We start from the raw sequence: 12,913 nt of genomic DNA, 5'->3' as shown, positions 1-12,913 counted from the left end.
AGATTAAAAATTCAAAGCAAGGTCATTATCAAAGTAAGACACCATTACACTATTTATATCATTATTTTATGCGTAATGGGGGACAGTCTAAATTTTCATTACGAGGGAAATAAGTTGTGATATATCTGTATTACATTTGTGCTAAAAGAAAGCGATAGCTGTCTATATACTGAAGTGTAATATCTGCAGGATATACTTTTGAATGAGCGCAGCATGTAGTAGATCAGTGTATGTGATACATTCCCAATTAGGTAAGGAAACTAAAGCTAAATTGGTAGAAAAACTTCTGGAAGACATTACACCAGACTCAGCAAATAGCGGCATCTATTATGTAGCATACAGGTAGCCTGCGTTCGGATTCCTGCTCTGCCCCGTACTGGCTGGTGACCTCTCTGTGCCTTAGCGTCCTTCTCTGTAAAATGTGGGGAATGAAAATGATTGTACCTTTTTCATAGGGTTATTAAGTAGATTAAATGAACTAATGTAGGTAAGTACTTAATGAATGTGGGCTCTTATTAACCTATTGATTAGTGTCTCTGCATTGATTTCTGTAGGAGACAAGCTGTGGGAGGTGCAGTGTGAGTCCCCGACCTTCACCGTGGCTTGGCACCCCAAACGGCCACTGCTGGCATTTGCCTGTGATGACAAAGATGGAAAATATGACAGTAGTCGGGAAGCAGGAACTGTGAAGCTGTTTGGGCTTCCTAATGATTCCTAATAAGAGAGCCTGGTATTGGGAGAGGAGCCCCTGGCAGAGGCCTTCCTTTGTGTGGTTAGTTGTATATTAGTCTTGGAGTGCTGGGCACCTGAAATATTTGTATCTTGGTATAAATTATAAGTCTTTTCTCAGGCTGTCTATTCCAATTCCTTTCCTGTTTGTTATGTTGGGAGCCTGGTTTCATTCCTCCCTCCACCACCACCGCCCCCTCCAACTTAAGACTATTCCCTGCAACCTCAGGGTGTATTACCCTTTGTTATCCAAGAACCTCCTGAAATTCTACTCCAGTCTCTGAGAGTGGTTCCCCTCTCATCTCATTTGGTACTTCTCACCTCTTCCTTTAGGAGTTGTTGGTCTGCAACCATACTTGCCAATAGTCCTTGCAGCCTGAGGTTCCCTGGCTCCATGAGGGCTCTGGATTATAACAGAAGCGTGGTCTCTGGGAACCTCCTATCTGAGTGTATGGTGGGCTTTGTTGGGCTTGCTACTGCTTGGACAATACCAATTTTGGAGGGGATGTGGGTAAGGCAAGGTGGGGATGGTGATGGAATTATTTTATAATTAAAAAAGAACTGTGTATATAATTTTGAGAATTGGGCATTTAATAGTACCAACCTAACTCTAGAATTTTTAAAATTATGTTATTACAGGGAGATGTTGCAGTTTTGCCTTTTTAAAAAACACCAGAAATAGATTGAAGATTACTGTAATTCTGTCATTTAATGTCTTAATCAGGAACTCTGGCAAATGCAGGGACAAAACATAAAGTGCATGGATTTTAAAAATCCTTAAAAGTTGTGTTACTTTCTATCTATGTATGTATACTTCGCTTCATTCCACAGAAGATTTGAGGTGGCTTACATCAAACACTGAGAGAAGAAATAAAACATGAATAAGAAATGCAAAAATCAGAGTAATGCAAATATAAATTAGAACAGAAAGTTAAGACTGGAAAAATGAAAAAAAGGAATATGGAAAGAATGAAGGCCTACTTGAATGAATGAACTAATATGTCTCAGCTCTCTGGGGACAAAGTGAAGAGGGAACTAAACTGGTTAGCTTAGTCTTAGTTTTCAATAGGAAAACATGCCAGCTTCTTAGGAAAAACAAAGCTTCCCCCTTATTAGAGAAGCTGTGGGTTTACAGAACAATCATGCGTAAAGTAAAGGATTCCCATATACCACTGTACTGTTAACACCTTGTATTGGTGTGGATCATTTGCTATAATTAACGATAGCACATTTTTATAGTTGTTCTGTTAACTATAGTCAGTGGTTTAGAAAGCAAAGCTTTTGATAGCTCTTACATCAGAACAAATGGCTAGAGTGCACAGGTAGTTTAGTTGTTCGAATGCCCACCTTTCATGTGGGAGACCCAGGTTCCATTCCTGGACCATGTACCCCCCCCCCCCAAAAAAAATAAAAAAATAAAAAACAAATGGCTCAGTGGACTGTATGTGTGTGAAGATTTCTCAATAAAAATATAAAAATAAATGAGCAGAATGGACTTGACAAATTTTTGTGGAAAAAAAAGAAATGACTCATGTGGGGGATTGTATGAATAATATGATTTCTGTTGTATTATTTAATATATTCTGGTATGAAAAAGGAAAACAAAGCAGAAGTATGGCCAAGTAAGTGATGGTTATAGAAAATTTTGGGAAAAGCAGGTAAATAAAACAACATTGCTAGCTCCAAGAGATACACACTATTAGCATTTTGGTATATATCCTTCCAAGAGTTTTCTATACCCATATTTATGTGTAAAAGTATATGTCTTCATAAAATCTGGAGGAGTAGACGAAGCAGTATGGTAAGATAAATCATGCAAGTTGCTCAGCCCAATTTTGGATAGTATTGTAAAAAAATTACAATAGACATTTTTAGCTCTTGGGCATTCTCCTTGAGTGGTACTGTAATAGCCATTTTTTATCAGTTGCCTCTCAGTTTTTGTGACAGACTTATGAGGTTGGGTATTACCTCTATTTTATGATCTCAAGGAGTCTGAGTAACTCAGTGTTACTCTGTAAGTGACAACATAGATCCAGATTTACTTCAAGGCCCATCTGCCTTTTATTAACAGTGGTTTACTTCATCTTTACCAGCATTGCCATTCCCATTTTACAGACGAGTAAACCCTTGGTCTGCGAAGTTGACTGTTGCTCCACATGAGTTAAATGGTCAGTGGAGCCAGGTCTTCAGGCTCAATAGTTTTTTCTCCAGTCCCCAGAACAACCTCTGCTTCCTACCTTCCCTGAAGAATTTTTTTTTTCAATTACAGACCAAATTGTCCCCCTATTATGTTAGCAGTTCAGTGTTCATGTCACTGAGAGTAAACTTGGGCATCTGCTTTCTTCTGCAATTATCTTGTAATTCTTATGGTTGTTGCTGTATTTATATACTACCTTAGCGCTGCTGGAACCAAATACTAAGCGTTTAGTTAGGTCTTAGTGTTTGAACAGTTCACTTCTCTTCCATCCGTGCGGATTTTTTTTCTCATCTGAGTGTGTGTAAAATATCAATCCATGCCACCTGTTACTTAAAGAAGAGATGTAGCTGGTGGGGAACTTGTAAAATCAGGAGGAAGATGAGAAAAGAGCTCTAGCTTGTGGCAGCCTCAATTGACTGTCTTGCTGATACCATCTTCCCTGTGCCTTGGCTTCAGAGACCTGGAAGGACTCAGGCTAAGTCCCAGCTGGGGAAATGATAGTATCCTAGACCTGAGATTCTATGGTTTGAGTGAATTTTCTAGTTTCTTGAGAGCTAGAAGGATGTCATTCAGAGTCCCACTTGACTATTAACTGGTCAGACCAGGCATGTCATACAGTTACTACTCGAAACCCTAGTAAGCCATGAAGGGAATAGTGAGGTCAGATACAGGCTAGATTTCAGTTGGCTGGCAAAGTCTAGAATTTGCTGTGCCAGTGCCCCATTGCCATGTTCACTAGATATAAAAGCCAGGCCGGAAAATAGGTAAAGATTATAGTGTTGTCTTTTGTCTTGCTGAGATCCTGGTATCTCTGTGGCCTGAGATCCAGTGCAGGGTGGACATGTTTATCATGCCAAGGGTTGAGCTTGATTGAGAGGTATGTGTGTGCCTTGTGGATTCTTCCCCCCATCCTGATGTGTGGGGATAGGACTGTGCAGCTGGGGTCTAGGCAGAGGGCCTAGTGTAGGGGATTAGGAAACTAAGCAGGGGGTCCTTGCCAGAGGCAGTTAGATCCAAGGACCCAGCAACAGCTCCAGGGAAGCCTCTTAGCCAAGGAATAAGGGAAAGGCCAATCCTGGGAGAACCCAGAGTCATATGTGTTTGTGTGTGTGTGTCTGTGTGTGTGTGTTTTGAGCTGGCTAGGGAGCGAAGTCAAGTATGCATTTTGTGTGTGTGTGTGTGTGTGTTATGAGCTGGCTAGGTGGCTCAGTTTAGAAAAGCCAGGAATGGAATAAACACGCTCTTAAACTCCTTTCCTCAAAGCTGTATTTTACCTATTAAAGTCACTAAGACCTTCAGTCACAAAAGGGATCATAAAATGTGTACCCTCTTTGGAGGAAAAAAGCCCACAGAATTAAAAGATTAGCCATATATTTCATGAGGGGAGTAGAAATCGTATATGTAGAAGTGCTTTGCAAACTCAGATTTGCTGATGTGTAATGCATTGTATTTTCTCTCCAACTCATGCAGTAGAAATAACACTGGCTCCCTACTGGGCCAGAACTGGATTGAATCCTGTTTCCATCTGTGATTTATCTGAACCCACTTTCTTCATAAAGTGAGGATAATTAATTGCCTTCTCTGGTTGTGGGAGAATTAAAGGAGATAAACTGTAAAGTGTCTAGCACGTGGGAGATGCTTAATAAATCACTTCCCCCTTGAGGTGGAGCAGCTTCTAGTGAGAACACAGAAGCTGTCATCAGTCCATTAGCTTGGTCAGCTTGAAATGTCATAAATGAGGGAGGCATGTTAATCATTCCAGGAGTAGATGCTGTGAAGGTGCTGTGAAGGGAGGAGACTTATCAGTCACTCCATAGGCATGGTGGGGGCTTCAGCGGAGAATTTTATATACCTTCTGTTTGTAGTCTGATTGGCACATGATGATGATGAATAACTCAAAACTCTATGCCAACAGATGAAATAAGAGTAGGAGGAGGTCAGTGTCATCTTTTGTCTTGCTGAGCTCCTCGTATCTCTGTGGCCTGAGATCCAGGGCAGGGTGGACATGTTTATCATGCCAGAGGTTGTGTGAAAGGTATGTATGTGCCTTGTGGCTTATTCCCCCCACCCTAACTTGCGTGAGGATAGGACTGTGCAACTGGGGTCTGGGCAGAGGGCCTTGGCTAGGTGCAGAGTTGCTAGGAAAGGATTGCCTGGCATTTTGTGAGTGTTCAAGGAGCAGCAACTATGACTGTTATAAAGGTGTTAATATCCTGTTGATATGCAATAGAACCTTTCTATCTCAGGGCTGTCACTTGGCTCATCACATTTTGAATGAAAGGGAAGAGTTGTAAAGAAGATAGTTTTAAAAACGCCTTAAAAAAAAGGAATGGGATGGGATTGGAGAAAATGAATAACTTGAATTTTTTTTTGAGCTTTGAAATAGTTTCAAACGTAAAGGATAGTTGTGAGAAATAATACCAACCCCATACAGAATTCTGACATAACCCCCGTTCTAGTTTGCTAGCTGCCAGAATGCGATATTCCAGAAAAGGAATGGCTTTAAAAAGAGGAAATTTATTAAGTTGCAAGTTTACAGTCCTATGGCCATGAAAGTGTCTCAATTAAAGCAAGTCTATAAAAATGTTCAAATTAAGGCACCTGTGGTAGTTAGATTCACTTGTCAACTTGGCCAGGTGAAGGTTCCTCATTATGTTGCTATGGACATGAGCCAATGATACGTGAACCTCCTCTGTTGTTCATTACATCTGCGGTCAGCTAGGAGGTGTGCCTGCTGTAATGAATGATGTTTGATTTAATTGGCAGGTGCTTAAATGAGACTCAGCGTAGCACAGCCCAAGCAGCTCAGCATATCTCATCTCAGCACTCACAACTCAGCCCAGGCCTTTGGAGACGCAGAAAGAAAACACCCCAGGGAAAGTTGTTGGAACGCAGAGACCTGGAGATAAGGCCAGCAGAGATCACCCTGAGCCTTCCCATGTAAGAAAGAACCTCAAATGAAAGTTAGCTGCCTTTCCTCTGAAGAACTAATGAAATAAATTCCGTTTTATTAAAAGCCAAAGGTCTCTGGTGTGTTGCATTCTGGCAGCTAGCAAACTAGAACAGCACCAAAAAGAGGTTACCTTCACTCAAGAAAGGCCAATGAAGTTCAGGGTTTCTCTCTCAACTGCAAAGGCACATGGTGAACATGGCGATGTCTGCTAGCTTCTCTCCAGGGTTCTTGTTTCATGACGCTTCCCCATGGGTGTTTCTTCATCTCCAAAGTTCTTTGGCCACGTGGGCTCTCGTGGTTCTCGTGACTCTGTTGCTCTCTCCAAAATGTTTCCCTCTTTTAAAGGATTCCAGTAAATTAATCAAGACTCACCTGCAATGGGTGGAGTCACATCTCCCTCCAAGCAAAGGTTAATACCCACATTTGGGTGAGTCACATCTCCATGGAGATACTGTAATAAAAAAAATTCCAACCAATGTTCCTGAATAGAGATTAAAAGAAACTGTTGCTCCCACAAGATTGGATCAGGATTAAACCATGGCTTTTGGAGGGTACATAATCCTTTCAAACCAGCACACACCCCACATCCAGGTACCCAAATCCACCAACTTTTTTTTTTTATTAGTTAAAATAAAATTAGCACAACATTTAGAAATCATTCCATTCTACATATGCAATCAGTAATTCTTAATATCATCACAGATGTATGATCATCATTTCTTAGTACATTTGCATCGATTTAGAAAAAGGAATAGCAAGACAACAGAAAAACAAATAAAATGATAATATAGAGAAAAAAATAAAAATAAAAAATAAAAAAATACATATAAAAAACCAGAACAAACAAACAAACAAACAAAAACTATAGCTCAGATGCAGCTTCATTCAGTGTTTTAACATAATTACATTGCAATTAGGTAGTATTGTGCTGTCCATTTTTGAGTTTTTGTATCTAGTCCTATTGCACAGTCTGTATCCCTTCAGCTCCAATTACCCATTATCTTACCCTATTTCTAACTCCTGATGGTCTCTGTTACCAATGACATATTCCAAGTTTATTCTCTAATGTCGGTTCACATCAGTGGGACCATACAGTATTTGTCCTTTAGTTTTTGGCTAGTTTCACTCAGCATAATGTTCTCTAGGTCCATCCATGTTATTACATGCTTCATAAGTTTATTCTGTCTTAAGGCTGCATAATATTCCATCGTATGTATATACCACAATTTGTTTAGCCACTCATCTGTTGATGGACATTTTGGCTGTTTCCATCTCTTTGCAATTGTAAATAATGCTGCTATAAACATTGGTGTGCAAATGTCCATTTGTGTCTTTGCCCTTAAGTCCTTTGAGTAGATACCTAGCATTGGTATTGCTGGGTCGTATGGCAATTCTATATTCAGTTTTTTGAGGAACTGCCAAACTGCCTTCCACAGTGGTTGCACCATTTGACATTCCCACCAACAGTGGATAAGTGTGCCTCTTTCTCCACATCCTCTCCAGCACTTGTCATTTTTTGTTTTGTTGATAAAGGCCATTCTGGTGGAGATGATATCTCATTGTGGTTTTGATTTGCATTTCTCTAATGGCCAGGGACATTGAGCATCTCTTCATGTGCCTTTTGGCCATTTGTATTTCCTCTTCTGAGAGGTGTCTGTTCAAGTCTTTTTCCCATTTTGTAATTGGGTTGGCTGTCTTTTTGTTGTTGAGTTGAACAATCTCTTTATAAATTCTGGATACTAGACCTTTATCTGATATGTCGTTTCCAAATATTGTCTCCCATTGTGTAGGCTGTCTTTCTACTTTCTTGATGAAGTACTTTGATGCACAAAAGTGTTTAATTTTGAGGAGCTCCCATTTATTTATTTATTTCTTCAGTGCTCTTGCTTTAGGTTTAAGGTCCATAAAACCGCCTCCAATTGTAAGATTCATAAGATATCTCCCTACATTTTCCTCTAACTGTTTTATGGTCTTAGACCTAATGTTTAGATCTTTGATCCATTTTGAGTTAACTTTTGTATAGGGTGTGAGAGATGGGTCTTCTTTCATTCTTTTGCATATGGATATCCAGTTCTCTAGGCACCATTTATTGAAGAGACTGTTCTGTCCCAGGTGAGTTGGCTTGACTGCCTTATCAAAGATCAAATGTCCATAGATGAGAGGGTCTATATCTGAGCACTCTATTCGATTCCATTGGTCGATATATCTATCTTTATGCCAGTACCATGCTGTTTTGACCACTGTGGCTTCATAATATGCCTTAAAGTCTGGCAGCGTGAGACCTCCAGCTTGGTTTTTTTTCCTCAAGATACTTTTAGCAATTCGGGGCACCCTGCCCTTCCAGATAAATTTGCTTATTGGTTTTTCTGTTTCCGAAAAATAAGTTGTTGGGATTTTGATTGGTATTGCATTGAATCTGTAAATCAATTTAGGTAGGATTGACATCTTAACTATATTTAGTCTTCCAATCCATGAACACGGTGTGCCCTTCCATCTATTTAGGTCTTCTGTGATTTCTTTTAACAGTTTTTTGTAGTTTTCTTTGTATAGGTCTTTTGTCTCTTTAGTTAAATTTATTCCTAAGTATTTTATTCTTTTAGTTGCAATTGTAAATGGAATTCGTTTCTTGATTTCCCCCTCAGCTTGTTCATTGCTAGTGTATAGAAACACTACAGATTTTTGAATGTTGATCTTGTAACCTGCTACTTTGCTGTACTCATTTATTAGCTCTAGTAGTTTTGTTGTGGATTTTTCCGGGTTTTCGATGTATAGTATCATATCGTCTGCAAACAGTGAGAGTTTTACTTCTTCCTTTCCAATTTTGATGCCTTGTATTTCTTTTTCTTGTCTAATTGCTCTGGCTAGAACCTCCAACACGATGTTGAATAATAGTGGTGATAATGGACATCCTTGTCTTGTTCCTGATCTTAGGGGGAAAGTTTTCAATTTTTCCCCATTGAGGATGATATTAGCTGTGGGTTTTTCATATATTCCCTCTATCATTTTAAGGAAGTTCCCTTGTATTCCTATCTTTTGAAGTGTTTTCAACAGGAAAGGATGTTGAATCTTGTCAAATGCCTTCTCTGCATCAATTGAGATGATCATGTGATTTTTCTGCTTTGATTTGTTGATATGGTGTATTACATTAATTGATTTTCTTATGTTGAACCATCCTTGCATACCTGGGATGAATCCTACTTGGTCATGATGTATAATTCTTTTAATGTGTTGCTGGATTCGATTTGCTAGAATTTTATTGAGGATTTTGCATCTATATTCATTAGAGAGATTGGTCTGTAGTTTTCTTTTTTTGTAATATCTTTGCCTGGTTTTGGTATGAGGGTGATGTTGGCTTCATAGAATGAATTAGGTAGTTTTCCCTCCACTTCGATTTTTTTGAAGAGTTTGAGGAGAGTTGGTACTAATTCTTTCTGGAATGTTTGATAGAATTCACATGTGAAGCCGTCTGGTCCTGGACTTTTCTTTTTGGGAAGCTTTTGAATGACTGATTCAATTTCTTTACTTGTGATTGGTTTGTTGAGGTCGTCTATTTCTTCTTGAGTCAAAGTTGGTTGTTCATGCCTTTCTAGGAACTTGTCCATTTCATCTACATTGTTGTATTTATTAGCGTAAAGTTGTTCTGTTATTACCTCCTTTATTTCTGTGAGGTCAGTGGTTATGTCTCCTCTTCCATTTCTGATCTTATTTATTTGCATCCTCTCTCTTCTTCTTTTTGTCAATCTTGCTAAGGGCCCATCAATCTTATTGATTTTCTCATAGAACCAACTTCTGTCTTATTGATTTTCTCAATTGTTTTCATGTTCTCAATTTCATTTATTTCTGCTCTAATCTTTGTTATTTCTTTCCTTTTGCTTGCTTTGAGGTTAGTTTGCTGTTCTTTCTCCAGTTCTTCCAAGTGGACAGTTAATTCCTGAATTTTTGCCTTTTCTTCTTTTCTGATATAGGCATTTAGGGCAATAAATTTCCCTCTTAGCACTGCCTTTGCTGCGTCCCATAGGTTTTGATATGTTGTGTTTTCATTTTCATTCGCCTCGAGATATTTACTAATTTCTCTTGTAATTTCTTCCTTGACCCACTCGTTGTTTAAGAGTGTGTTGTTGAGCCTCCACGTATTTGTGAATTTTCTGGCACTTGGCCTATTATTGATTTCCAACTTCATTCCTTTATGATCCGAGAAAGTTTTGTGTATGATTTCAATCTTTTTAAATTTGTTGAGACTTGCTTTGTGACCCAGCATATGGTCTATCTTTGAGAATGATCCATGAGCACTTGAGAAAACCAAATCCACCAACTTTTAATGTTTTACCAGATTTGCCGTACCATTTTATCTGCCTATTCATTTAATTATCTTTGTTTTCTAAACATTTGAGAGTAGGTTGTATATACATTATGCTCCTTGAACACTTAATACTTCTATGTACATTTCCTAAGAACCAGGATGTTCACTTATGTAAGTACCTTAAGTTACAGTTACCAAGTTCAGGAAATTTAACACTGATAGAAAGTTTGAAGTTTATATTCCAATTTTTTTCACATGTCCCAATAATATCCGTTTGGACATTTTCTCTTCTAATACATGATCCCTTCTGGGATTGTGTATTGCCTTTACTTGTCAATTGTCTCTTTAATCTCTCTTTTAAAAATTGTGGAAACATACAACATAAACTTTCCCATCTCAGCCACTTCCAAGCACAATTCAGTGGGATTAATTACACTCACAGTGTTGTGCTGCCCTCACCACCATCCATTACCAGAACTTTCCCATCGCCCCAAACAGAAACCCTGCACCTAATGTGATTAACTCCTCTTCTCCCTTGTCCCCATCCCAGTAACCTGTATTCTACTTTCTATCTCTTTGAGTTGGTATATTTTAGCTACTTCACATTCGTGAAATTATACAATATCTGTTCCTTTTTGTCTGATAATTATTTCACTTAACCTGATCTCTCCAGGGTTCATTCATGTAGTAGCATGTATGAAAACTTCATTCTTATTGCTGAAAAATACTCCACTGTATCTATATGCATGCACAAGTTCATTGGAGAAATGTTGATTCAAGTCCTTTGCTTATTTTTGTAGTGAATTAACACTTTATTTTTTAGTACGCTTTTATATAACTGAGGCCCTTCGTTAATGCTTAGGGATTCTAAGTTGAAAATTATTTAGACAATGATTACAAATTTACTATCAGTTTGATTTTTGAAATTTGGAGCCATAAGCTGTTGAACTTCAAGATATCCAGCATTTCAGTCTTTTACCCTTTCTGAGAATCAGGCCAGAGTGTGAAAACATGCCACTCATTCAGCACTGCCATAGTAACAGTCACTGATTACCACTTGTCCCCAGTTGGAATATTGTCAGGTTCTTGTCGAGCTCTTCTGGTAATTACTTTTGAAGCTTTCTGCATCTGAAGGGAATGTTGATCACTGGGTCCACTGTGGGTTTGCTAGAAACAAGTCTTACTAAACTCATGTTGTTTCCTGTTACCTTCTTGAGAGCTAGAATTCATGTCAGGGAATGGAGCAGATACAGCAATGAATCTGTCAGAACATCTCAGGTTGTCCTTGAGGACTAAAGGAAGTCTGAATTGGGCACAGGCTGATTTCACCTTAGTCATGAACTGGTAGAGTAACCACAGTGTGGATTAAAGTCAACTGGAAAAAAGTGTTGTGGAATTCAGGTTGAAGATTATCAGGCCTGTGATTATTGAACATTTATAATGGACTGCATCTCCTCCAAAATGGCAGCTGCAGTGCTCCACACAATGTATACTAGAGAGGAATGTGTTGGATTGATCAAACATTGTTTGAGCTCCCTCTGATGTTCAAGGGAGAGAGGGATAAATCAGATCCATTTTATAAGTGATAATCGAGATTCATGAGGTTATGGAACTTGTCCAGGGTGCAATGTTCAATACATTAGTTTGAAGCCCATGTTTCTTCCACAGTGTTGTACTTTGTACTTGGGTCTAAAATCTCAACTGTTTATGTTCAGTCTAGTCTAAACATGGCTTAATAACACAGATAAAAGGGTTTAAGGGTCTCAGAAGTTTATTAACTGTTAACATTGGGATTTTTCTGGTGCTTTGTGGGAAAGGTGGGCAGAAACCAGAGAAAAGGGGATAATATGTTACAGAAAAGAAGATTCATCCAGCCACTTAACTCTACCTAACCTGTATCAGGCCTGAGTCGTGATGCTTAGTCTCCTACCCCAGGAACCCACAGCTGAGTGTGGAAATGGTTACAATACAGTGTGATGGTAGCTTCATAAAAGCAATATTGCAGCTCTTGTTTAAAACACTTTAGAGGCTTCCTATTGCATTTTCCTCAGATTTGATCTTCCCAGGCTGTGTCCTCTTCAGCATATAAGATGACTTAGAAGGTCCTCTCTTAGAAAGGTGTTCTTTATCCTCTCATGTAGCCTCCCTTTGCCCCTTTGTGTAATTTCTTCTCTGAATTTTATTCAGAGTACTTGTCAGCATCAGAAGCTGTTGTTTCCTTTTTTGTGTGAGCTTCTTCCTAAATAAACTGCTATAGTCTTGGGAACTTTTTCTGACATGCTCATTGCTCTGTCCCCAGTCTCGAGGACGATGCCTGGTACCACCAAGCAGGTGCCCAATAGATATTTGTTAAATAAACGCATGCATGGGAAAGGAGGTGATTTGAGCAGAATGCCAGCTAGGCTGTTAGTAGTTGCTCTGGCAGTCGGTAGAATGGAGGAAGGGAAGAAGCAGGGTAGCAGAGAGGTAAGAAAAGCAAATTATTAAGTCCAGGGAATAAAAGACAAGCTCTCATTTAACTTTCACAGTGATCCTGAGAGGTAGTGTTGTAGTATCCAATTCCCAGAGTAGAAAACAGACGTAGGTTCATTTTGTTGCTCAAGTCATTCAGTTGTGGGGTGGAAGAGCAGGATCCAAACCTCTGCTTGTGGCTGCAAAGCCCAGATCCTTCCCCATAGGTCAGTTTCTCGACCCTGATTGTACGTTAGAATTACTGTTGTTCAGGCACTACTCC

At 39.1% G+C, this 12,913-nt stretch overlaps 1 protein-coding gene across 5 annotated transcripts in view; it reads left to right on the top strand.

Moving 5' to 3' along the window:
• Positions 1-12,913, top strand: part of THOC3 (THO complex subunit 3) — an 87,441-nt gene that overhangs the window by 14,217 nt on the left and 60,311 nt on the right. The window contains exons 6-7 of one of the 5 annotated variants that reach the window (XR_013166347.1): positions 555-772; positions 5,693-5,947. The exons of 1 other annotated variant lie outside the window; for it this stretch is intronic. Coding sequence is in view for 3 of the 4 variants with exons in the window: in XM_077137693.1 (XP_076993808.1) it covers positions 555-718 (164 nt within the window). In the remaining variant the exon portion in view is untranslated. Of the gene's footprint in view, positions 1-531; positions 2,127-5,692; positions 5,952-12,913 lie in introns of those variants that run through there. 3 more of the 5 variants (XM_077137696.1, XM_077137693.1, XM_077137694.1) reach the window with 3 other exon arrangements.

The sequence above is a fragment of the Tamandua tetradactyla genome, chromosome 20 (genome assembly GCF_023851605.1).
Source record: "Tamandua tetradactyla isolate mTamTet1 chromosome 20, mTamTet1.pri, whole genome shotgun sequence".
NCBI lineage: Eukaryota > Metazoa > Chordata > Mammalia > Pilosa > Myrmecophagidae > Tamandua > Tamandua tetradactyla.
This window is presented reverse-complemented; position numbering and strand designations above follow the sequence as displayed.